General features: G+C 46.3%; 1 protein-coding gene across 2 annotated transcripts in view; it reads left to right on the top strand.

The window, feature by feature from the left end:
• Window positions 1-22,267: 22,267 nt before the first annotated feature.
• The window catches only part of ACVR1B (activin A receptor type 1B), a 45,926-nt gene continuing 41,681 nt past the window's right edge, over window positions 22,268-26,512 (top strand). For both annotated transcript variants that reach the window (XM_030816520.1, XM_030816521.1), the window contains exon 1: window positions 22,268-22,455. In XM_030816520.1, coding sequence (XP_030672380.1) covers window positions 22,365-22,455 — 91 coding nt within the window. In that variant the 5' untranslated portion in view covers window positions 22,268-22,364. The remainder of the gene's footprint in view (window positions 22,456-26,512) is intronic.

Genomic DNA, 26,512 nt, shown 5'->3' with positions numbered 1-26,512 from the left:
AAAAAACAAAGAACTCAGAAACAAATCCATGTGCATCTGAAAACTGATATGTGATAAAGGTTGCATCAGTAATTAGTGAAGGCTGGGCATGGTGGCTCACGCCTGTAATCCCAGCACTTTGGGAGGCTAAGGCAGGCAGATCACCTGAGGTCAGGAGTTTGAGACCAGCCTGGTCAACATGGTGAAACCCTGTCTCTACTGCAAATACAAAAATTAGCCAGGCGTGGTGGCACACACCTGTAATCCTAGCTACTCAGGAGGCTGAGGCACAAGAATTGCTTGAACCTGGGAGGCAGAGGTTGCGGTGAGCTAACACCACTGTACTCCAGCCTGGGCTATGGAGTGAGACCCTGTCTCAAAAAAAAAAAAAAAAACTGAAGATGATGGCTAAAAAATACAGGGTTTTGTGAGGGGGTGATGAAAATGTTCTAAAATGGACTGTGATCATGGTTTTACAGTTCTGTGAATATACTGAAAGTCATTGAATTATGTGCTTTAAATGGATGAATTGTATGGGATGTAAATTATATCTCAATAAAGCTGTTAAAATATGGTGAAGAAAGGCCAGATTTTTTAGACAGTGTTGGAAATACTGGATCACCGTTCAGATAGAAAATGCAGTTGGGACTCTCCCTTACATCGTCTACAAAGATGGACTCCACATGGATTAAGGACCAAAGTGTAAAAGGCCACACTATAAGTCTAGTAAAAGAAAATGCAAGAGAACATCCTTGTGACCGAGGGTTGGGGAAAGACTTAAAGAAGACCCTTGGCTGGGCGCCAGTAGCTCATGCCTGTAAGCCTAGCACTTTTGGAGGCCGAGGCGGGTGGATCACGAGGTCAGGAGATGGAGACCATCCTGGCTAACATGGTGAAACCTCATCTCTACTAAAAATACAAACAATTAGCCAAGTGTGGTGGTGGGTGCCTGTAGTCCCAGCTACTCGGGAGGCTGAGGCAGGAGAATCGCATGAACCGGGAGGCAGAAGTCGCAGTGAGCTGAGTTCGCACCACTGCACTCCAGCTGGGCAACACAGCAGGACTCTGTCTCAAAAAAAAAAAAAAAGAAGACCCTTGAAGTGCAAACTGTAAAACAAAATATGAATATGACTATATCAGTTCACTCTTCAATTATACACTATATATATATTTAACATTGGAAAAATTAATAAAACTCATAGACAGATGGTAGACTGGAAGGAGATATTTACAGTCCTTAAAACTGTTGAGGCATTAATATCTACACTACATAAAAAACTGCAAATCAGTAAGACCCAAGAGAAAAACAGGCGAGAGACATGCCGAGTTAATTTACAAAAGAGGAAGCCCAAATGGCTAACAAGTATAGAATGGAATGCTCAAACTCACTAGTAATCAGAGAAATGTACGTGTAAATGACATACAAACTAACATCCATCAAAATGGCAAAATGTGAAAAGTGGATAATGCTAAGAGTTGTCAAGGGTGTGGGGGAATAAGAACTCTCGTGCAGTTCTTGTAGAAGTATAAGCTGGCATAGACTTTTTAGCATTACTTAGTAAAAATGGGTATTCCTATGCCATTTGGCCTCATGATACCATTCCTGGGTATACAGTTGACCCTTGAACAACACAAGTTTGAACTACATGCATCCACTTCATGCAGATTTCCATCCTCCTTTGCCACTACTGAGACAGCAAGACTAACCCCTTCTCTTCCTCCTTCTTCTCAGCTTACTCAACATGAAGACTTTATGATAATCCACTTCCACTTAATGGATAGTAAATACATCTTCTCTTCCGGCCAGGCACGGTGGCTCACGACTGTAATCCCAGCACTTTGGGAGGTCGAGGCCGGCAGATTGCCTGAGGTCAGGAGTTCGAGACCAGTCTGGCCAACATGGTGAAAACCCGTCTCTACTAAAAAATACAAAAAAAATTAGCCAGGCGTGGTGGCGTGCACCTGTAATCCTGGCTACTCGGGAAGCTGAGGCAGGGGAATTGTTTGAACCAGGGAGGCGGAGCTTGCAGTGAGCCGAGATCGCGCCACTGCACTCCAGCCTGGGTGACAGAGAGAGAGATTCCATCTCAAATATATATATATATACACACACACAGATATATATTCTCTTCCTTATGATTTTCTTAACATTTTCTTCTCTCTAGCTTACTTTATTTTAAGAATATAGTACATAATGCATATAACATACATATGTGTTAATTGACTGTTCATTATCAGTAAGGCTTCCAGTCAACAATAGACTATTATTAAATTGTGGGGGAGTGAAAAGTCATACACAGATTTTTGATTGCATGGGAGATCAGCACCCGAAACCTCGCCTTGTTCAAGGGTCAACCATGTATCTCCTAGAAATTCTCATACAAGTCCATAAGTGGAGACACATGATGAAGTTCAACACACTGTTGCTTGTGGTAGCAGGAAACTGGAACCAACCTTGGTGTCCATCCCCAGGGGAACAGATAAGCAAAATGTTCGGAATATGATGTCATCCATTGGAAGCAATTAACCGGATATATATGCAGCAACATAGATAAGCCTTAAAAATATGGAATTGATTGGCAAATAAAGAGAATGAGGGTTATAACACAATGCCTTTTATGTAAGTTTAGGATGCATACATATTCAAAACAACATTATATGCTTAGCAAGGATATGCATACGTTTTAGGACATGGAGCAAGCTCACTACAGTGCCTGGGGGTGAGGACAGCAAGATAGGTGGAGATGGAAAGGGGGATTGGAGAAGGAGCTGGAAAATAAAATCTAAGAGACGTCTCACTACCTTGCACAGAATAAGGATGATAACATGTTACCCCATGATTAACCCGAAGACCATAGAGGGAAAAGAAAAAAAAAAATTAACAACTGCAGAGCCTGAGATCCTGAGCATGAAACATAACAGAACCTCCAGGGACTCAGTTTCCTCCTATTCAGAAGGGGGATAATATGTAAGGCGGTTGTGAGGCTGTGATCATGTTGGGCAAGAGGGCTGGTCAGAATTGTTGTTCAATAATAAAAATAATGCTAATGATAGTACGCTATCCTTGCCGACAGTGTTCGCAGGTTCAGTTCTGCAGAGTTGCAGACCAGCTTGGTGTCAACACCTCTTGCTTTGCTCCCCAGCTCCTGGCTCTTTTATTTCCCTGGCCTCCTCATCTGGGCTGCAGCTAAATAGGAGAGATTTGCAAGGCAAGGTGAAAAGGTGAAAACCTGTGATTATATATATGTATACTTCTATGTTTATATTTATTTATTTCAATTAGAAAAAGGCTCTTCATCCTGTATTCACTGGCTGCTCCCTTTGGATCAATACTTTAGTTAGGTCTTTAGAGAAATGAAATTTATATTCATGCCCCACTGTTCCCTTAGTAACAATCTCCGGCAATCAGATCTGCTCTCTGGTGGAAATGGCCTTTGGAAAGTGTGCAGTTGCACAATCTTACCTTTGCCAGAAACTGTTTTCTGATGTAGCCAGTATCTTTTCCAGAAAAAAAAAATTAACTACATTTAAGCAGACTTAACAAGGTCTTAAAATAGATATAAAGTGGTTTCGCCCCACAAGGGGAATTCTTAAAATACTAAAGTACTGTTTTTAAGCATAGTCAAGTACTTCAGAAACACTCATTTACATTGCAAACAATTTCTATGCTAATTACAAATGATTCTTTCCCAACCACTAGGTAATATTTTGTGTTACTGTATGTACCTGAAACGAATAAAATTACTTCTCTTTCTTCTTCTTTTATTGTTTTTGATCAATATTCATTATTCAAACTGGTCTTTCCACCATTCTTCCAGATTTGCACTTTTATTGTGTTTCAGGTGTGAATTTGGGAATCTAATCCCCATAGTGTTGAGGTAAAACCACAAAAACAGATTTATCACAATCACTCCTCTAACAAGAGACTTATTGGAGGATCTGAGAGTCACAACCCTCTTTGTGGCTCTCAGATCCTCCAATAAGTCTCTTTCAAACATTCTACACTTCTCCAACAACTGAAACTCCCCACGCTGACTTTGCTTCTTCATAAATAAAATGGAAGCCCTAGGCTGGGCGCGGTAGCTCACATTTGTAATCCCAGCACTTTGGGAGGCCGAGGCAGGCGGCTCATCTGAGGCCAGGAGTTCGAGACCAGCCTGGACAACACTGTGAAGCCCTGTCTCTACTAAAAATACAAAAATTAGCCAGGCGTGGTGGTGGGCGCCTGTAATCCTAGCTACTCAGGAGGCTGAGGCACGAGAATCGCTTGAACCCGGGAGGTGGAGGCTGCAGTGAGCTGAGATCGTGCCATTGCACTCCAGCCTGGGTGACGGAGTGAGACTCCATCAGATAAGAAAAGAAAAGAGAAGCCCTAAGATGCCCTCAATGGCAGACAACAAACCTATGAACTCACCTGCATCTCTATTGCTTCCTCCTTCTACCTTTCCAGCCCCCCTTTCAGGTCCCTCACTCTTTTTCTTTTTCTTTTTTTCTTTTTTTTTTTTTTTTTGAGACAGAGTTTTGCTCTTGTTGCCCAGGCTGGAATGCAATGGCACGATCTCAGCTCACTGCAACCTCCGCCTCCCGGGTTCAAGCGATTCTCCTGCCTCAGCCTTCCGAGTAGCTGGGATTACAGGCATGTGCAACCACACCCAGCTAATTTTGTATTTTTAGTAGAGCTCAGGTTTCTCCATGTTGGTCAGGCTGGTCTCAAACTCCCGACCTCAGGTGATCCGCCTGCCTTGGCCTCCCCAAGTGCTGGGATTACAGGTGTGAGCCACTGCGCCCGGCCTCAGGTTCCTCACACTTAATAACCTTTCACTCTTCTGAATGAATTCTCAACTTACTCTTCTCCATCAGGTCCTTCCCACAAGGCATCAACTGGCTGCCAAGAGAAACCCTCAAGCCCACACCCCTCCAGCCACCCTGGACTCCCTCCTCCTCCCCTTCTTGCTCACATTTATTGGAAAAGCCAGCTTCTCACCTCCCACTCACTCCTCAGCCCACGCCCCCTGATTTTGCCATGGAAACTGATCATTTGGAGGTCACCACTGGTCTTGTTGCTAAATCCAGCGGACCCTCCCAGTCATTCCTTATTCCAGTGACCACTCTGCCTCTTGGCTTTCCTACCCCACTCAGCTCATCTCCCTCCTACCTTTCTGCAGGGTTCCTCAGATTTCTTTGTAGGTTTCTCTTTGCTTCTCCTTTAAATGCTGGTGTTCCTAGCGCCCAGTTCCTCTGCTCCCTCTCCATACATCTCCTGGGTGAGCACATCATGCCTTGCCTTTAGTGCTCATTGGTTACTTTGAGATCTGTGTCTCCAGCTCATGCCTCCCTCCTGAGCTCCAGACCTCAAGGCCCAGCTCCTTCTGGATGGCTCCTTGGATGGCTCCCAGGCCTCTCAAACTCATCGTGTCTGAAACAGAACTCCCCAAACCTGCTCTGTCCTCAATATTCCAAGACTGGTATAACTAGCCAATAAACACATGAGATTTGTTAGGACTTCCTTCTCTCTTATCACCAAAGGCCCTATCCCCAATCAATGAACACAAAGTCTTGTCCATCCTACCTTCTGTTATATCTTAACTCTGTCCACCTCTCTTCATCCCTACCCTGGTCCTAGCTACCATCATTCTCACCTAGGGTGGTGGGACCTCCTCCTGCTTTCCTGCATCCTGACCCCTCCAGTCCGTTTTTCACACCGTAGCTGGAGAAGTTCCTCTAAAATACACATTGTTGGCCAGGCGTGGTGGCTCATGCCTGTAATCCCAGCATTTTGGGAGCCCGAGACAGGTGGATTGCCTGAGCTCAAGAATTTGAGACCATCCTGAGCAACATGGTGAAACCCCGTCTCTACTAAAATACAAAAAATTAGATGGGTGTGGTGGCGTACGCCTGCAGTCCCAGCTACTCAGGAGGCTAAGGCACAAGAATTGCTTGAACCAGGGAGGCAGAGGTTGCAGTGAGTCAAGATCATGCCACTGCACTCCAGCCTGGACGACAGAGTGAGTCTTTGCCTCCAAAATAAATAAAATAAAATAAAATAAAATAGTAAAATGCAAATTGTTATTCCATAATGCTATCTGCTGAGTGTCACTGCCTTCAGGTTAAAGTGCAAACTCCTTATTAATAGGCCCTTATTGCTTGACCTGATCTGGCCTACAGCTCTGGCCACACCTCCCTCCATAGTCCTGCTCGCTCCTCATGTCCCTTTCAGCTCCTTAGACCCACAGTTCCTTTTTGCCACCAGGCCTCTACACATACTATCCCCTCTTGGATACTCTTAGCCTGGCCAACTTGCATTGATCAGCACATGAGTGGGTGGTGTGATGGAGTGGACTTTGGAGAGAGGCAGGCATGGGTTTGAATTCCAGCTCTGTTCTTTTCAAGCTGTAAAAACTTAAGGATGTCAACCAACCTCTCTGAGCCTCAGAGTCCTCATCTGCAGAGAGAGGCATCATAATATTCACCATGTCTCCATATGTTGATTTCTCTTTTCAATCACTTGACCCATCTCCACCCACCCACTCTCACCCGCTTTTTCTGAGAACTGACCCTTCTTCCCTATGCACACAGAGATGATGGTGGTTCCTGGCCACCATGTTAGTCCAACAGGATGCAGCCCACTCCCCACAGATGACTGGGCCAGAGGTTGGCACCATCAGCTGCTACATCCCCAATTAGGAATTGGAACCCAGAGGGAGTCACACTGGACTCTTTTCCCATACAGCTAGACTGACTGTAGACCCCATGGCTATATTTCAGTAGCCATATGGTCCTGTGTGGCTGGGAAGCAGAAAAAGCTGGTCTGCATAAGAGTAGATGGAAGCCAATGCACAAAGGAAGCAAAGGCCCAGAGAGGAAGACAGGGTGGAAACAGAGAAAGCGTCTTGTACATTTAATGTCCTGGTTTCAGTGACTGACTGAGGCCAGCTGCACTGAGCTTGTGAGAAACCTGCACCCTTAAACCAAAAAAAAAAAAAAAAAAATCTTCTTAAGGCCCGGCATGGTGGCTCACTCCTGTAATTCCAGCGCTTTGGTAGTTCAGAGGCTGGCCAATCGCTTGAGCCCAGCAATTCGAGCCCAGCCTGGGAAACATGGGAAACCCCATCTCTACAAAAAATACAAACAAGTAGCTGGGTGTGGTGGCTCATACCTGTCATCCCAGCACTTTGGGAGGCTGAGGCAGGTGGATCACGAGGTCAGGAGTTCAAGACCAGCCAGACCAACATGGTGAAACCCCATCTCTACTAAAAATACAAAAATTAGCCAGGCGTGGTGACAGGCACCTGTAATCCCAGCTACTCAGGAGGCTGAGACAGGAGAGTCTCTTGAACTCGGGAGGTAGAGGTTGCAGTGAGCCCAGATGGCGCCACTGCACTCCAGCCTGGGTGACAGAGTGAGACTCCATCTCAAAAAATAATAATAATAAAAATAAAAATAATTAGTCAGGAGGGTGTGGTGGTGCATGCCTATAGTCCCAGATACTCTGGAACTGAGGTGGGAGCCCAGGAGGCAGAGGTTGCAGCGAGCCAAGATCGCACCACTGCACTCCGCATCCAGCGTGGGCAACAGAGTGAGGCCCTGTATCAAAAAAAAAAAAAAAATTCCTTAAATAGCTAGCATGGATTTTTATTACATGAAACCAACAAAGTCCTAAGTAATTTACCTATTTTGTGAAACAATTATTGTGAAAATTAGAAACAAGATATGTACACATATAGTAGATATTCAATAAAAAATTATTCTCAATATATACTCAATAGACGAATGAGGCAAGGACTGAGGGAGGGATGTTGGAACTTTCTGCACCCATTTCTTTATAATAGTTTCAGAAATAGGGCCGAGTGCTTAACCCTATATCATCCCAAGAGTTTTTTTGTTTTGTTTTGTTTTGCTTGAAAAGGCAAAGTATTATATTTTGGTAACTTGAAAAGAGAAAAAATTACACATACACATAATCTCACCCCATCAAATTGAAGCAGATATTTTCATTGCATACATACTTTGCATACTTATAATCATGGTACATATTCTATTTTGTGTCTAGTATTTTTTACTTAACATATAAACATTTTAATATTTCTACACAGACTTTGCAATCCTTTTAATGATTGCCTAATATTTAATAGTGTATTATCTAATTTATTAAGCCATCCCCTATATAGACGTGCTTTCTGATTTTTCTATCATAAATCATGCTGCAACGTACATCTCTGTGGATAGATCTTTTTTTTTTTTTTTGAGACCGAGATCCCAGGCATTTGGGGGTAATGGCAAAGATCCAAACACTTAGGTTCCAGGTCTTGGTTCCACATTTCACCGGCTAAATGACTCAGGTGGTTACTTGGGTGCCTGAGGCCTCAGTTTCCCCATCTGTTAAATGAAGCTAATTGCCTCTGCTCTGGAGATGCGCATTTGTCTTGAAGGTAAAGAGGAGCAGTAAATCAATTCTAAAGCCCTACTCTAAGCCATGATTCTGTTTAGCCCTACAAGGACAAGGAAACAACAGTGCTCAGTACCGGCTCCATTTTTGAAAAGGTGCTAGAGGAATGGTGGCAGAGAGTGTTGAATCATAGGGTCTTACCCACTCAGCCGGTGCTGAGTGATTAGGGGCCCACTCAATAGCAGATGAGGCCAAGGCAGGAGTGAACCTCCAGATAAACTCCCCTTCTGGCCCCCCACCATCTGGCTCTATTCTAGAGGGCTAGAATGGTGGCTATCCCACTGTTGCAGTGGCTGCAATAGCAGTGGCAGGATTCTTTGGCTTTAATCCACAACCCCTTTCTCCCCCAAACCCAGGCGGCCTCTGTAGGTTCCCATGACAACAGCATGCCTGGGAAGGACCAGCTTGAGGAAAAAACAGATTTTACTGTAAGAAAAAACTGGCCAGAAGCCACAGGCCGGGCAGGCTGGGACAGGAGCTCTGCAGTGGGGCTGGGTCCTGGGACATGGACCAGAGAGAGGAGTGAGCACCGGCTCTGTGCTAGGAGCTGACACATTTTGAGCACTTACAATAGCCAGATACTATTAAATGTGCTGTGTATTGACTTATTTGATCCTCATGACAATGAGGTAGGTACCATTGTTATCCCTGTTTTACAGGCGAGGTGACAGAGGTATGATGAGGTTCAAACCTGGCAATCTGATGTCAGTGCCTGCATTATGGACCCCTTGGAAGTCATAATTCTCATCTCTACAGCCTTTAGCAATTGATAAATGACAGTTTCATTCTATCCTCACAACATTTTTCCAAGATTAAGGATTATTATTCCCATGTTACAGATGAGGAACCCAAAGGTCAGAGAGGTTAAGCAATGTGTCCCAAATCACACAGCTAGCAAGTAATAGAGCTGGGATTTGAACTCAGATGTGTCTGAACCCAAAGCCCATGGTTGCTACTAAGATGCCAGGAAATAGATCTGAGCCTTCCTATCCTCCCATAAGCCTGGGAGAAGGGTCATGTAGCATAGGCTAGCTTTAGAGATATGAGTGGGATACGTTTCTGTGTCCTCAGTGCCGTGCCAACCCTCTCCCAACACACACACACTCACACATGCACACACACATGCACGCATGCATGGGCGTGAACACAGGCCCTGGCAGGCAGACGCTGCCCTCCTCTCAGCCAGGAATGGGCCCGCCTACTCACAACAGGCTTCCCAGGCTGGTGAGCCTGCCCACACCTGATTGCCTCACCTGGGAGAGGCTGCTGGAAGGCATGGAAGGCATATCTCCCCACCCCAACTCATTCCGTGTAAGCAGGCTGGGGCTTCCCAAGGAAGGGAGAGAATTCCTGAGGTCTGTGAGACCCCCGGGACGTTTTGGGTTTTTTATTTCTAAACCAAGTGGGAGCCTAAACTTCAGAGCCTGGAGCCTAGGCTGCTTAGAGTAGAGTAGGGAAAGTTCTGTCATCCCTAAAGGACTCTTCCTATTGTTGTTCCAGTGTTTGTTTTTTCTTTTCTTTTCTGTCTTTTTTTTTTTTTTTTTTTTTTGAGAGAATCCTGCTCTGTCACCCAGGCTGCAATGCAGTGGCGTGATCACAGCTCACTGCAGCCTCAGATTCCTTGGCTCAAGTGATCCTCCTGCCTCAGCCTCCTGAGTAGCTGGGACTACAGGGACACAGCACCATGCCCGGTTAATTTTTAAATGTTTTTTGGTAGAGTCAAGGTCTCACTATGTTGCTCAGGTTCCAGTGTTCATTTTTTACTTAGTATATTTCATTACCTTTCCCCTGACTTGATTATTTTCTAGATGGTGGCCTTTGATTTTTTTTTTTTTTTTTTTTTTTTTTTTTTTTTTTTTTTTTTTTTTTTTTTTTTTTTTTTTTTTTTTTTTTTTTTTTTTTTTTTTTTTTTTTTTTTTTTTTTTTTTTTTGAGATGGAGTCTTGTTCTGTCGCCCAGGCTGGAGTGCAGTGGCGCAAACTCGGCTCACTGCAACCTCTGCCTCCTGAGGTTCAAGTGATTCTCCTGCCTCAGCTTCCCAAGTAGCTGGGATTACAGGTGCCCACCACCATGCCCGGCTAATTTTTGTATTTTTAGTACAGACGGGGTTTCACCATGTTGGCCAGGCTGGTCTCAAATTCCTGACCTCAAGTGATCTGCCCGCCTCGGCCTCCCAAAGTGTTGGGGTTACAGGTGTGAGCCACTGCGCCCAGCCACCTTTGATTTTTAAAAGTCCCCCACTTCCTGTGGTAAGTGCAGTGGCCCTCTATGTCTTTCTATCTCATCTCTGATAGACTAGTCCATATTTTCCACTGGGAGCTTACCTCTAAAATCACATTTGCATAAGATCAGTCATTCCACAGATATTGATCATATGGCTTCCTCTCAAAGGCAGGGTGCACATGGGAAACTAAAGACACATTCAGACCCACCCCTACTGAATTAAAGGAGGCAACAAAAGCCTCAAGTCCTGCCAGGTTCTCTTGGAGATGGTGGGCTAGTTAAGTGGCAGAGACCTGTTGACCTGTCTTGCTGCAGAAAGCTCTACACATTTGGTTCCTGGAAGCAAAGCAAAGATTCTATCCCCAACATCATCAGTCTGACCAGACTGGGGACCATCTAGTTCCCAGTGAAGCGTCTACCTAAAGTCCTTGGGGAGGACATGGAAACTATCTTTTTTTTTTTTTTTTTTGAGACCGAGTTTCACTCTTGTTGCCCAGGCTGGAGTGCGATGGCACGATCTTGGCTCACTGCAACTTCTGCCTCCCAGGTTCAAGAGATTCTACTGCCTCAATCTCCCAAGTAGCTGGGATTACAGGCGTGCGCCACCACGCCCGGCTAATTTTGTATTTATAGTAGAGACGGGGTTTCTCCACGTTGGTCAGGCTGGTCTCAAACTCCCAACCTCAGGTGATCCGCCTGCCTCAGCTTCCCAAAGTGCTGGGATTATAGGCGTGAGCCACCGTGCCCGGCGGAAACTATCTTCAGAGGCTTGGACACCCCAGCTTTCTCCAGCCTCTGCAGACCCTGCCACACCTGCACATAAACCCCATTTCTTCTCCATGCCATACTGCAAAGAATTGGAGTAGCACATTGAGCACACTACAGTTTCTCCCTGCTGTAGATGTTACCCTTGAAGCCCTTCTTTGGAAGACCCACACATCCATCCACAGGACAGCATAGACTCCAAAGTGAAGGTGGGTAAGAGAAAGAGAGGCTGCAGAGACTGAGAGAGGAGAGCAAGGAAGTGAGGAGATAGGGCTGCTGGGAGAGAGAGCAGGGAGGTCAGAGTTGGGGACCATGCCCAAAATATGTCAATACCATGTCTGGTTTTTTTCCTCTGGGGAGAGAAGGCATCCCTGCTGCCTGCAGTACTGAGCACCTGTGCTCCCCACAAGCCCCCTCCAGCCTGGCCCGGGCATGCAGTGGGCATTTAGTAAGTGCACACTAGAGCTGGTGGTTATGTTGATAAGATGACGGCACAGCACTCAGTCTGCAAAGTCCAGACTTCTGTCTCTCTCACCCCCTGGGAATTTCATAAATAAATCCCTGGACCTGTTCCAAGAAGAATTTCAAGGCTTCTCTGCATGTGTATGTGTTTCCAGAAACACAACAATTTTACATGATGCCTGGTGTGCAAACTCCTAAGCAACCCGTGGAGAAGAATGAGGACTTGGGCATGGCAAAGAGGAGGTGGACGGACCGGGTCGGGCTGGGCTGGCGCGGGCCAGGAAACCAGCAGTTGACGGCGGCAGTTTGAGCCCAGGCTCTGCAGCTGGCGGCTGCTAACCTGGCTCCCCAGACGCCCAGTCTGCCCCAGGCTCAGATTGCCCAGCCTCCCCTCCCCCACCCTTGGGCTTTGGCAGGATTCTCCATCAGGTTTTTGCAAAGTGCTGGGGTCTTAAAATAGCATAAAGGCCCGCGCGCACACACACACACACACACACGCACGCACACAGACAAACACACACATTTAGACTACAGTGTCAATTCCCGCACCACAGAATGAGGATCAAAAAAGGAGGGAGAGTAGAGGGTGGAGCGAGGACTTCAGGGCATCTTCCAGAGCTGAGCACAGTGAGAGGCCAGGCAGGAAACAGGGGTGGCACTCGGTGTGAAGAAGGGGAATGGGGAGGAGAAAACAAGATAGAGCCTGTTTTTGGGTGTGTGTGACAACGTGACAGGGCTAATAGTCACGTCTGGAATGTGTGTTTGTGTGTAGCTGGGATCATGAAAGCAAAGCCTATGTTGGTGTGACCAGTTTGGCAAGAGGAAGCTGGATTTCCCTCCTGGACTGTGAACTCCTATGGGGCAAGAACCAAGAACTACATCCTCATCATTCCCAGGGCCTAGCCCAGTGCCTGATGCAGACACTAAATACATGTTCCAAGAATAAACAGATGGTGGACGGATACATGGATTTGCTAGAACATTAAGTGGTAACCATAAGGATAGTATAATTTCAAAGAGCAAAATTGGAAATGGGCACCCCAAAGTTAGAAGATGTGGCCAATCCACAAGCACGTGCTGGATGCTGAGAAGGAAAGGGAAGTGACCGCTGCTGTGGTAGGGTTTGGGATCTGTCTGGGGAAGACGAGATGAATACAGAGAGGTAGGGAGAAGGCTTCCCAGAGGAGTCAGGCCCTGAGCTGGTCGAATTACTTGAGCCAGGGCTCACAGGCTATAAGGACAAACACTCAAACCAGTGGAACTGAAAAGAGGATTTCCTAGGAAGATAGATGGGAATCTCAGAGAACCCAGCAGTGGAATATACAGTCAGATCTCATGGGATCTGAGAAGACGCTGGGCTGGTTATATGTTGGGGATTCTGTTAGAGTGGGCGAGGCCAGAGGGTGTGTGTGCATGAACACATTCCCAGCACACCTGGGGTAAACACCAGGGGTCTCTGTCTCTCCTTTCCCTGGGCCTCTGCTCCACTCACCTCTCCTGGCTCACCCTGGCCCAGGGTAGCTTCCAGCCAGTCTCCATTGCCCGCCACCACCTAAGTAACTCGGTTTTTGTAACTTCTTAGTTCAAATGCTCATGAGAAAGGACTTGCATGGCTCAGCCGGTTTATTTCTTGCTTTCCCTTGGTTCAATGCCCAGCCCTGGTGCGCTCATCTGTGGCCAGAGGGCAGACCATGCAAACTCCCCTAGGAGAAGTGGGTATAGCAGGTGACAGTGTCAGACTCTGGTGATCCAGACAGGAGGAAAACTACATGAGGCACTTGGTTGTGGTGTGTGTGTGTGTGTGTGTGTGTGCGTGCGTGTGTGAGAAGGCGGGGAAGCCAGGACAAAAGAGGAGCTATCAGGACAGGTGACCTTGGGCAAATTACTTAATCCCTCTATGCCTCAGTTCCTTGTCTCTACTATGGGGTGAATACTACTACTCTCATGCGGTTGCTGTGAAGATTGAGTAAATAATCTGTGTCAAGTTCTTAGGAGTCAATGTTCCCTACAGCCTTTAGCAATTGATAAACGACAGTTTCGTTCTATCCTCACAACATTTTTCCAAAATTAAAGATTATCATTCCCATGTTACAGATGAGGAACCCAAAGGTCAGAGAGGTTAAGCAATGTACACGCAGTCTCTGCATGTATTGTGATGTGCAGGATAGTAAGTTCTCATCATGTAGAGGCCTCACTACCAGTTTTGGCTCTGTCCTGGGCAAGTCACACATCTTCTCTGAGCCTGGGATTCCTCATCTGTGAAACAAGGGAGTCCAACTGAATCATTCCTCAAATCCCCTCTTAGTTTAGAAAGCCATGCTTTTGGCTTGGCCATAGGGAGCCTGTGGATTCTGAAGAAGGCAGATGACAGACAAAATGAAGGAGGCTTTCTTAGAATACAGTTATGTCGCAGGGTGCCTCGTGGACTGGAAGGAGGGTGACCAGGAGGCAGGGAGGTTACACCACCAGTAGTCCCAGAGATGTGTTGTGTAAGGTTCTGGACTGTACCATCACAGGAGGGGACCAGCCAGATAGGCAAAAGCTGTGAGGTCCACAACAAAAGGAAAATGACCAGAAGAGCAATCCCATTTGGCCACTGGGCATCCCAGATAGAAACTGATGTATTAATCATCAAGGCTGAGGGCACAGGGCCTATTTCCAAGGAGCCACTAGGGAATGGATGGGGTAGGGGGAGGATGAGGTCAATGTGCAGGTTAAAAGAACCAAAGAAGGCTTGCTTCTAAAAACCATGCAATTGCCTCTGGAGTAGAAAGTGAGCAAGAAAAGCCTGGGAGGGTTTTCTCCAAGTACACCACAGCTCCGCACCATCCCATGGGACTGTTAAACACAGACTACAGGCTGCTGACCACAGCAAGACCCTAACACTGACTCTGGCCTTTGGGCTTCTCAGGCCCAGAGCAGTCCCTCTAATTAGCCCCCATCCTCAGCCACCAGCCATATCCCATCCAAGTTCTTTTCATTGCCTAACCTGCCCTCCCTCTGCTTCCCTCACCATCCTGGTCCCTTCACCAGGGCCCCACCCCTACACCTTCAACCTCCAAACGGCCCCTCTTCTGCTCCCAGCCTGGACTGCTGAGCATTTCCCGAGGAAATGGTATTATAAAAGAGGCTTGTTATGACCTCAACTTTATGTTCTGTAATCCTGCCTGGGCCCCAGTGCCACTCTGACAATCCCTTTCTGCTTTTCTATGTCCCTGGACACCACTCCCATTCTCCACAGTGGCTTTTTACAAATCCTTACCACCTTCCTCAATCACATCTACCATCATATACCACCATGCCCCCTGAGCATACTGTACCAAAACAGAGGGCCTGACTGAGAACATCAGGATGACCCTTCACGCCTATAAACTTTCTCTTGGTTTACCTCGTTCCTCCAGCTCTAGCAAGGTAATTTCCTCCTTGCCAAGGCTAATCACTGTACCTCTGGATCTTTATCCTGTGCTTCTCATCTACCCTGGGTTCTGGCTCCATTACTTACTACTTCTTCCTGTATCTATGAACTCTTCTTGGCTCTTTTATTGCAGTCTAAGCTGCAGTCTTTCTCTTCTTATTAAAGCAACAAAAGGGAGTAAACACTCCCTTCATCTTGTGTATCCTTCTGCAATCCCCTTTTCTTTTTCTCTTGTCCAGTCTGGAAATCTTTATTTTTAAATTGGATTACTTAGTCCTTTTACATTTATTGTAATCACAGATATATTTGGATTTATTTTCACCATCTTATTTTCTTCTTTCTATTTATCCCACTTTACCATAGATTCAGTATCACTTGTCTTGGGACCAGAGTGTTTTGGATTTCAGAGTTTTTAAGATTTTGAAATATTTTCATGGTACTCACCTGGTGAGTATTCCTAATCCAAAAATAAAAAATTTGAAGTGCTGCAATGAGCATTTCGTTTGAGCATCATGTCAGTGCTCAGAAGGTTTCAGATTTTGGAGCATTTTAGATTGTGGATTTTTGGATTAGGAATGCTCAACCTATATTGCCCTTTTTATTTCCTTTCGGATTATTTTGTATAATTCTATTTCTTCATTCTCTTAACCTATAAGTTATACGCTGTTTCTCTTCTATTAGTGAATACTTAACTGTTAGTAAAGTATGCATGAATTCATACATAACATATATTTTTTATTTAGCCCTTGATCTTTAAAGCCATTTCTGTGAGTATACAATTTTAAGTTGACTGTTATTTTTCTCTTGGGCCTATTTTGGATTTTTGTCTATGCAGATTATATTTCTTAAAATTTGGTCTGTGAGAATTCCTTGTAGCCTGAGTTCAATTTGGGTTCCTCTACAGATGATTTGCTCTTCTTTCTTCCACGTACTACCAGGAAGTACTATGGGCCTCAGACCACTTGAATCTAAATAGTGTGTAGTTTTTCAGACCGCCTAGATAGGGTGAATTTTGAATAAAATCACATCATGGAGGCCAGCTTGTCGTTATGAATTCTCAGGGGATATTTTCTCCCATTCTCACTCAGAGCCAAGGTTTTTTTGTTTTTGTTTTTGTTTTTCTTTTGAGACAGAATCTTAGTCTGTCACCCAGGCTGGAGTGCAGTGGTGCGATCTCAAGAGCCAAAGTTTAAGTCAGGCAGTTTTCCTTGTATTCACTCCTGGAGGAGTGAATTATTTCTTTTTCTTTTTTCTTTTTTTTCGAGGCAGAGTTTTGCTCTTGTTGCCCAGGCTGGAGTGCAATGGCATGATTTCGGCTCACTGCAACTTCCACCTCCCAGGTTCAAGTGATTCTCCTGCCTCAGCCTCTCCAGCAGCTGAGATTACAGGTGCATGCCACCACGCCTGGCCAATTTTTGTATTTTTTTTTAGTAGAGACAGGGTTTCGTCATGTTGGCCAGGCTGCTGTCGAACTCCTGACCTCAGGTGATCCACCTGCGTTGGCCTCCCAAAGTGCTGAGATTACAGGTGTGAGCCACCGCACCCAGCCTGAGGAGTGAATTATTTCTGGTCTCCCCTTAGACGAAGTGTATTACCCTTTGTGGGTCACAGCCTTGGGCACAGGATCTGTTATTGGACTTCCCACTTTGGATGAGCTTGAGCTCTGTCTCCTGTCCCCTATATCCTGCTTGCCTGTGAAAACCAAAGTCCGAGCTCACCCGTATGCAAAGGCTCTGAACAGAAAAGCCAGCTTTGGTGATCAGCTTTCCTCTTTGATTCTTAGTCTTTTACTTGAGTATTCACTTTCTTGATAGTTTACTGAGCATTTTGAGTTGTTTTCAGCCGAAGATTTGCTCAAGGAACCCGGTTTACCATTCCAAAGGAAATCCAAATTTCCCCCTCCCATCATAGCCAAGTTATTTTAAATAATAGATGATACTCAGTGTTTCTAAGCCTTCACCCCCACTTGTAGCCTCCTAAAGTTAGGCCTTCACCCCACCCTCCACTGAGCCTGCTCAGGTAAACGTCACCAATCAGAAGTCACCAAAGCCCTAAGAGACTCTTGTTCCTCATCTTACTTGGCCTCTTCTCAACATTACAAACCATGGACCTCTTGAAAGCCTCTCTTGCCGTGGCAAGATTCTATCCCTACTTCTATTACTGTTCCTTCTGTCTTCTTTTTTGCTGGTGCTGCTGTATTTCCAGAATTCTTTTGCTTCCTTGAGCTGTTCGAACAACAATGATATGCTGCTAACTTCCAAATCCACATCTCTGTGGCTCCACGTACCTTCAAACTCAGTATGCCTGACAAGGAACTCATTTTTTACATTTTTAAAATTTTTTATTTTTTGGAGATGGAGTCTCTGTTGCCTAGGCTGGAGTGCAGTGGCACAACCTCTGCCTCCTGGGTTGAAGTGATTCTCCTGCCTCAGCCTCCCGAGTAGCTGGGATTATAGGTGTCCACCACCATGCCCAGCGAATTTTTGTATTTTTAGGGGTTTCGCCATGTTGGTCAGGCTGGTCTTGAACTCCTGACCTCAGGTGATTCATCTGCCTTGGCCTCCCAAAGTGCTGGGATTACAGGCGTGAGCCACTGTGCCCAGCCAAGGAACTCATTTTATTTTCCCCAAACCTGCCCATTCTAGTCTGCTGAATGAAACTACCAGACAGCTAGTCACCTAAGATTATCCTAGAGTCATATGGGACCATCCCCTTTCCTCATTTCCCGTATCTAATCAATCTTGTCATTTCTACCTCTTTGAACTCTTGAATCTGTTTCTCTTTTCCACCTTCACATTGCTGCTGCCTGGGGTCAGGTCCACCTCCTATCTTGCCTGGGCTTTCCCTCCTCTTTGGTTTCCTTACAACCAGTCTTGTCTTCCTCCAACCAGCCTCTGTACAAAGTTCAAATTCACTTGGTTCAGCAAAGTGATCTTCCTAACACAATATGATCAGTTTACAAATATGATCAGTTTAGCCTTTCCTAAAATACAAACATGATCAATTTACACTTAGAACCCTTCCAAGTGTACTGAAGAGGGTCTCTTATTAGACTCCCACTCCAGTGTGCTGCATTTCCAAGTAGACTTCCACGTCTGCCTGGCTCACCAACATTACCTTTCCACTCTCCATCATCTTCAGCGTGCATCTTCTGGGTGTGCCGCTAGGCTGCTCACGGTTCTCCTAAACGCCAGGCAAAACAGTCTCCTGCCATTTCCTGCCCTCCTGACACAGGCCTATCTGGGGAGGACTCTTTGATCTTCCAAGAATCAGTGTAGCCTGTCTCTTCGTGAAATCTTTCTCAACTCCTCAGCCTGTCCCCTCACAGCTGAATCATTCATGTCCCCTGAGTGGCCCCCACTGGCTCTTTACAGGCTTGTGTCCTCACAGAGATAACCCGTTGTTGCTCTTTTTCTCATGCTTTTCTCTATTAGATTTTAAGTTCCATGAAGGCAAGCTTATCCACGTCTATATGTTGTGCCTGGTATACTGTAGGTGCTTAGTAAGTGCTTGTGGAATGGATGAGCGAAGATGAGCTATTGTCTTCTTGGGATGAATGACCCGCTGCTCACCAAGGCAAATGATACCCTAGGTAGTGGTGACTCTGTGTGTTGCAACCAATGTGGCAGCTGTCACACTGGCTTGTCACTCTAGTCAGTGGGACTAAGGAGTAAGACTTTTTCCTGGAGAAGTGGCTCCTGATAGCTCTGGGGACTCTCATGACAAAGAGACAGAGCAGAGGGGAAAAGAAGTTCATAGACTGTGATGTGGGTGCAGCCCTAAGATTAAGACGGTTTACAAGGCCGGGCACAGTGGCTTACGCCTGTAATCCCAACACTTTGGGAGGCCAAGGCAGGCAGATTACGAGATCAGGAGTTCAAGACCAGCCTGGCCAACGTGGTGAAACTCTGTCTCTACTAAAAATACAAAAATTAGCCAGGCATGGTGGCGCGTGCCTGTAGTCCCAGCTACTTGGGAGGCTGAGGCAGAAGAATCACTTGAACCCAGGAGGCGGAGGTTGCAGTGAGCCGAGATCGCACCACTGTACTCCAGCCTGGGAGACAGAGCGAGACTCCGTCTCAAAAAAAAAAAAAAAAAAAAAAAAAAGGCTTATGAAAATGGACACTTATTGAGGCCTTTAGGGATGGTGAGGAGAACTAGGAGGAAGCATCCTTGTGCCAGGCTGTGGGAAGGAGCGAAGGGCACAGGTAGGGATTAGGCAGTCTCTATGTAGCGCGGGACCTAAAAGGAAGGTAGACACATCACCTAGGAAAGCTCTAGTTTGGAGGTGCCCCAAACTCTCACAAATGGGGTGTGAGGTATATGATTAACCCCTCCCCTGCTCCACCTCATTTCCCACCTTCAGCTGGGTCCTGAAGACCAGTCCCTATGAAAGCAGGAGATGCTCTGCTGTTGAAGAAAGCACAGGACCAGTAGGCTGTGGCTTTAATGATGGATTGTATGTGAGCCTTGGCAAATCGCTTACCTTCTCTAAGTCTCAGTCGCTTCATCGGGGCACACTCTGACATGCCTCAACCACTTCCTAGGATTGTAGTGAAGGTCAACTCATAATGATGATGATAGCTATTCTTTTTGGATCACTTCCTATGTGTCAGAGATTATGCTAAATGCTTTACCATATTTTATCAATACTAACAACATCTCTATGACATAGAACTATTATTAGCTCCATTTTACAAGATGAGTAAATGAGGTTTACGGAGGTAAAGTATCTTGCCCAAAGTTCAATGCTGTCAAGTGAGCTGATGGAGCTGACAGAGGTGGCATTTGGTCTGTGGAGCCAGCATTCTGGTTCCCTGATCTGTATATTTAGCTGTGTGGCTGACATTATTGTCTAGGAGTGAAGCAACCACAGGTCCCCTCTGGGACCCCTGGCCTCGCAGCCACAATGGCAGAACTTAGCAAGGAATAAGGAAAGACACCTCCCTCCCCCTTGGCTTCAGATATGTGCTCCTGAGGGGTTGGCTTTCCCTTCTTAACTGCAGGGGTTGATGACTGTACTGGGTTGAATAGTGTCCACCCAAAATTCGTGTTTACCAGGAACCTGTGAATGTAATGTTACTTGGAACGAGGATCTTAGCAGCAGATGTAACCAATTAAGATCATTTGCACTCATACTGGATTAGGGTGGGCCCTAATCCAATGACTGGTATCCTTATAAGAAGAGAGAAATGTGGACAGAGATGTAGACAGAGAGGGAAGATAACCATGTGAAGACATGGGCTTATGCTTCCGCAAACCAAATAACACCAAGGACCCTGGGAACCACCAGAAGCTAGAAGAGGCAAGGAAGGATTCTTCCCTAGAGCCTTCAGAGAGCACATGGCCCTGCCAACACCATGGTTTCAGATTTCTAGGCTCCAGAACAGTGAGAGAATACGTTTGTTATTTTAAGCTACCCAGTTTGGTAGTAGGAAACGAACACAGTAACGTAGCACTGTGTGCACCACAGCTGGGTGGATACAGCACGGATTGGAAACCACTTAGAGGGACTGGGTGGGGTGTGCCTATTTGGGGGAGAAGAGGGAGAGGAGAGTAAGTTATTTACTCATCCAGCTACACTGACCAACTTTTAGACAATGCCTCCCCATGACTTTATGTGACTGTGTGTACACTGTGTCTGGTGAGTGTGTCTTCAGTTTTATTTTTTCCAGATATGACGATGGGAGTTCTTCAGGTTGGTGAAACTTAGAAGGTGAGAATTCCATTGAAGAAACTGTTCCCCCTATCTTCTCCACCCCTAGATCTCAGATGGTGAAACTGTGCTTAGAGAGGTTCAAACCTTGCCCAAGTTTTCACAGCTAGTTAGTAGGAAGCAGAATTCAGATCCAGAATTCTCTGGCTGCAAAAATTCTGCCCTTTCCATTATATCAAGCTTTCTCAAGCTAAAGAAACTGACCTCTTTTCAGAAAGATATGGAGTGATTTGTTTACTTTCTTAAGCATTTCTTCTAGATTTGAAAGTAGCATTTATTTGAAAAATATTTAGAAATTATTGAAATGTTAAAAGTAAAAAAATTATGGCAATGACTACTGTTACTATTGGGTAAATATCCTTCCAGTCTTTTTTTCCGATAAACACATATTATCAGTACAATTTGAATAATACTGTAAACAGTTTTGCATTTTGCTTTTTTAATTTAACATTATCTTGTAAGCATTTTCTCATGTCTAAACAGGATTTTAAATTACTAAACAATGTTCCATGATATGGCTGGGCCATAACTTAACATTTTCTATTATTGTCTACTTAGTTTCCACCTTTTTACAATGATAAATATACAGTTAACATTTTTCATAAACATCTGTCCTCTTATTATTTCTTGAGGACAGGGGACAATACTGGGTAAACGGATATGAAGATTTTAAGGCATTTGATGCATAATGCCAATTGTTTACCAAAAGGGTTCTACCTACCAGCCCAATCAGAGTGCCTCACACGGCACCCTTACCCATACTGTCATCAATAAAGAGCCTTGCTATGTTCTGAAAAGGAGCGTGCCGCGATTCCATCACACAGGCTGCCGCGTCCAGAGGATGGCAGGGGGCAAGGCGAGGCAAGGAAACCAGTTAGAAGACCGCGGCGATGATCCCAGGGGACGCGCTAGGGGCTTGAGGCTAAGGCGCAGGGAAGGAGGAACTGGAACACGCACGGGATTCGTAGAATATTCGACGGGGGCGGGGGATCGACTCTGATAAGATAATTCTGCGCTGCGTGGGGTGCCGAAGAGGGAGGAGACTGCACGTTCGGCTCCGGCCTCCTCCGCGCCGGGCTCGGCACCGATCCGCGAGGTTGGCCGAGGCATGAGCCCCGCCCACCCCTTTAACAGGGACACTCCCCTTTAAGGCGGGCGCCCGCGCGCGCCCCGGCCCCGCCCTTCGGGGGCGCGCGCGGCGGCCGCGGCGCCGGCTCCGCCGGGAGCGCACGTGCAGGCGCCGGGCTGAGGAGAGGGAGGCGGGAGCCGGGCCGCGGGAGGAGGGGAGGCGCCGGGGGCGCGCGCGCGCGCGCTGGGCGCTGCTGGGCTGCGGCGGCGGCGGCGGCGGCGGTGGTTACTATGGCGGAGTCGGCCGGAGCCTCCTCCTTCTTCTCCCTTGTTGTCCTCCTGCTCGCCGGCAGCGGCGGGTCCGGGCCCCGGGGGATCCAGGGTGAGTCCTGGGGCGGGGGGCGGGGGCCGGGATGGAGAGGGCCCGGCGAGGGCGAGGCCTGGAGCCGCGGCCGCTGGACTACAGCGCGCCCCCTCCCCATGCGCACAATATGGCCGGGTGGGGGGCGCACAGGAGTCGGGGTGACCCCCAGTCAGCTTCCCCGATCTCCGAGGCGCGGCCGCCCGGCGGCGACGGAGCTCACGCCGGGCCCCTGGGGACCCGAGCCCTGTTGCAGGCGGAACTGGATTCGGGCAGCTCTCAGGGGTCGCGCTCCCAGCGCCCCCATGTTCCATAGAGGGGAGTCTGAGCTTCCAGCCCCAAGATTTGGAGGTCCATGGTTTCTGCCCTTCACCGTGTCCAGGGGCGGGGGGCTTTCTTCCTTCCCTCCAGATGCTCCTGGGGGGCGCCTTTCTCCCGCCAAGATTGTGGGGTTCGGGCGGTGGGGTCTTAGCCTCTCCTAGGGATCCTGATGTTGAGAGCCCGCGCACCTCAGACTGTAGGGGAAGGGGTCTCTAACCTTTCCTTCAGGTCCTGCACTTGGCGTGTTTCTTCTCCTCCCTCCACTGCCTCCCTAATGTTCTGGGAAAGGGAGTCACATTTCCCCTTCACTCAATCCCTTGAGTTCAGTGGGGCAATCCCCCCTCCGCCCTCCGGCACTCATGCCCGGTGGAGGCTATTTGGAGGAAGTGGGACGTGGGACGAACAGGCCCCTAAACCTTTTTGGAGCCTGGCTTTGGAATCCCTAACCCTGTGGAAACGAGTTCCCCAAGGGTTGATCTGAATCTAGGTGTATTTGCTTTCCTCCTCGCCTCCCCCACCCTACCCCGGGGGGCCCATTCAGTTAATCACTTTGTGGATGCCATTCAGGTGAAATCCTAGAACCTGTCTCCAACCCCCCGAGATTATTTAAAGATCCCACCACTGGACTGTATCCCCGGCCCTTGGTCAGTACTTATTTACCTTCCTACACGATGCCTCTTCCCAGCCCGCCCACCCTCACACACCCCTTACCTTCCAATCCCCACAGTCTGCATTTCGCCTTATACCACCCTCACTCTCCTCTCTCTAGAAGCGGGTACCTTTTTGCGGGACACTCCGCTGGCTGTGTTGTTTTTGAGGCTTTGGGGGCTAAGAGCAGATGAAACCCTAAAATATTTCATTTAAGAGAGTCGTGGCGAATGTGTTTTGGCCTTGGGGTAGCAGATGAAGGTTATATTTGGCAGTTATATTGAAGCGATTATTGACCCACAGATGGATCTGGGAGAGATGATCAGGATTGTATTGGCTCCCGAGGTACAAAGCCTGATGCTTTGACTTCTCAGCAGCCCCTAACCTTCCAGCAATGGGAGATAAAGTGTGTTCTGTGGCTCGCTTCTCTTACACTAAAAATAATGATTCTCAGGTGGGTTCAGTCGTCTTTAATAAACCAGACAGTCAAGAAAAGACAGCATGCCACTTTGGAGTCTCAAAAACAAGTTCATTATCTCCGGCTTTGATATTTGTTCCCAGTGGTGGAGCCTGTGCAGCGGGGTCTTTGTTCACGGGCTAATGCTTCTCCTAAGGAGCACCTCGTGTGTGTTCTTCGGCCTCACTGCTCTGTGGCTTAGGTATCTGTGCTGTGGGGTTTGAGAAACATGGTGAAGGTGTATGAACAGAGCTTGATATTTGTGGTGAGATAATGATTTGCATGAATAAGGATGTTCCTCGGGCCTTATTAAGGGCCATGTTTTTGGAATGTGTAACATAATGTTCTCTACTGGGTAGTAAGAAAAAAAAGGGAGATTGAACGTCTAGGCTTGTCATTTTGTGTGTGTATGTATAAATCTTTAAATCTTCATATAGGAATTTTTATCCTGCCCTTAATATATCCAGGATTTTTAACAGTCATTTCCCTGCTGATTTGATGTAGTGTTTGTGGGGTTTTTCTGGTTGTGAGCCTAGTTAAGAATGTTTGATAATCCAAGTGGTTCTGAATGGGGCAGAGTTCATTTTTTTGTAACCTTCCTAAAATGGATGTTTGTGGGGGTTAAGGTGGGTGGGTAAAATAGGGAGTTCATTTCTTTTTTTGGTAAATTGGAAATTAGGTTGTGTGTCCAGCAAACATTCTCCAGGGCCTTTAAACTTCTTGGCCAGACACTACAGTTTTTTCCGGGACACGTCTAGTTGCCAGTAGTGCATGCTATGGAGACCACTGCTGCGAAGGGCTTAAAGTAAAACGTCAGTTCTGGGAAAATAGAGGCTGTGGGATAACAAGAAGTTGATTTTTTTCCCCTCCCCTGCATTTCCTATATAGTGCTCCCCTACGTGGGCTGGAGGAGTGACAGAGCCAGACAGCTCTGATGCCTGATACTTGGACATGATGTGCGGGCAGTAAGGGATAGGTGTTTCTATTAATTAATGAATTAACTAGGACTTAGTAAAAGGCCAGTGATAAGGAGAATGAGTTTCAGTTAGAAATAGCATCCGTTTGATAGGTGTACATGTTTTAAGGCCTGGCTTTGGAATTTTCACATTTAAAAATGTAAAATTCAGTTAGTAGCAGGAGAACATGACATTCATTTCTTAAGACAAAAGCAACAAGAGAGACATTTGACATTCTCATAGGAACATTTTGAAATTTTGTGAGCGGACTGAAAATTTAATTTCAAGCCAAGCCTTGTAATTTTGTTGAGTGGACATGGATTTTAAGTACAGTGGAAGTGCAGTCTTGTAGAGACCTCTGATTAGTTTTGTTTAAACAGCTCCTGGAACAGATGTGATAAAACATATTAAAATGGCTACTCTGGTTAAAGGTTAAAGCCAGATGGAGGGAGGAGGCTGGTTTTCAGCCCTAGAACTTAGCTCCCTTACAAGTTGTCCTTGAACAAGTAACTTAACCTTTCTGTGACTGCCTCAGTTTTCCCTCTGTAAAATAAGGAAATATTTTGTGTCACTCTTATTGGGACATTTGTGAGACTGACTTACTGATAGCCAGTTGGCGGGGAGGTATTTTTAGACACAGTTTCTGACTTCAGTGAATAAGCAATGCTGGGTTACTTTTTTATCTTAAGGAGCAGAAAAACATACTCTGTGATTGATAGACGTACAGCATGTCACAGTATGGTTATTTTCTTTTTGTGCTTTTTTGTAGACCCCTTTCAGATTTCCTCAAGTTAATTTCTGTCTCTGGCAGGCTCTTACGTTGTCGACTAGGCAGCATATACCTGTGCTAATCAAAGACAGTCTGGAGGGAGTGACCTGCTTTAGGCTTTATTGGTTTGGCAACGTTTTAATTCTTACGCAACTCTGGGTATGTTTATGGCACTATGTAAATGTTACATAAGAACATGGAGGCTGAGAAGTGGCCAGAATGGTGACTGTGAACACAGGAAGGTTAGACTGAGGACTTTATCCAAAAGGACCTTGGGAATCTGCAATCAGTACAGGAAGAACCTGCACTTTATTTTCCTCTAAGAACCTTTTTGGATGATTATGTCTTTCAGGTGGACTGCTGTGTTATAAATAGGTTTATTCTCCACCGGTGAGCTAATTGTAACCTTGCTACCAAAATATGAATCAGTAAACGATGAGACGTGCTGCTTCTTCCAGCATGTCCTGTTGAAGCTGCTTGTTGCATTTTGGAACATGAGTTGAATTGGGTTGCAGTCTGTTCTCATAATAGCTGAGGAGCACAGGGTGTTGAGGTGGAATGGAATTCTCAGTTCGTGGTGCTTTAGGTCATCTTAATTTTTGAAGGTTAAATTAGAATACTGAAGTAGCTCTTTATAATTTTGAAATCTTTATTGTTTACTCTTCAGTTTTTGTTGAGAGTAGCAGTGAACATTAATTCTGGGATCTTGCCTCTTTGTCTTCAGTTCTTGTGTTAGCTGTTGTAGGAGTTGGTGTAAGAGGGTCTTAATCGGCCGGGCGCGGTGGCTCATGCCTGTAATCCCAGCACTCTGGGAGGCCGAGGTGGGCGGATCACGAGGTCAGGAGATCGAGACCATCCTGGCTAACATGATGAAACCCCGTCTCTACTAAAAATACAAAAAATTAGCTGGGTGTGGTGGCGGGCACC

Source organism: Nomascus leucogenys, chromosome 8 (assembly GCF_006542625.1).
Source record: "Nomascus leucogenys isolate Asia chromosome 8, Asia_NLE_v1, whole genome shotgun sequence".
Classification (NCBI taxonomy): Eukaryota; Metazoa; Chordata; class Mammalia; order Primates; family Hylobatidae; genus Nomascus; species Nomascus leucogenys.
This window is presented reverse-complemented; position numbering and strand designations above follow the sequence as displayed.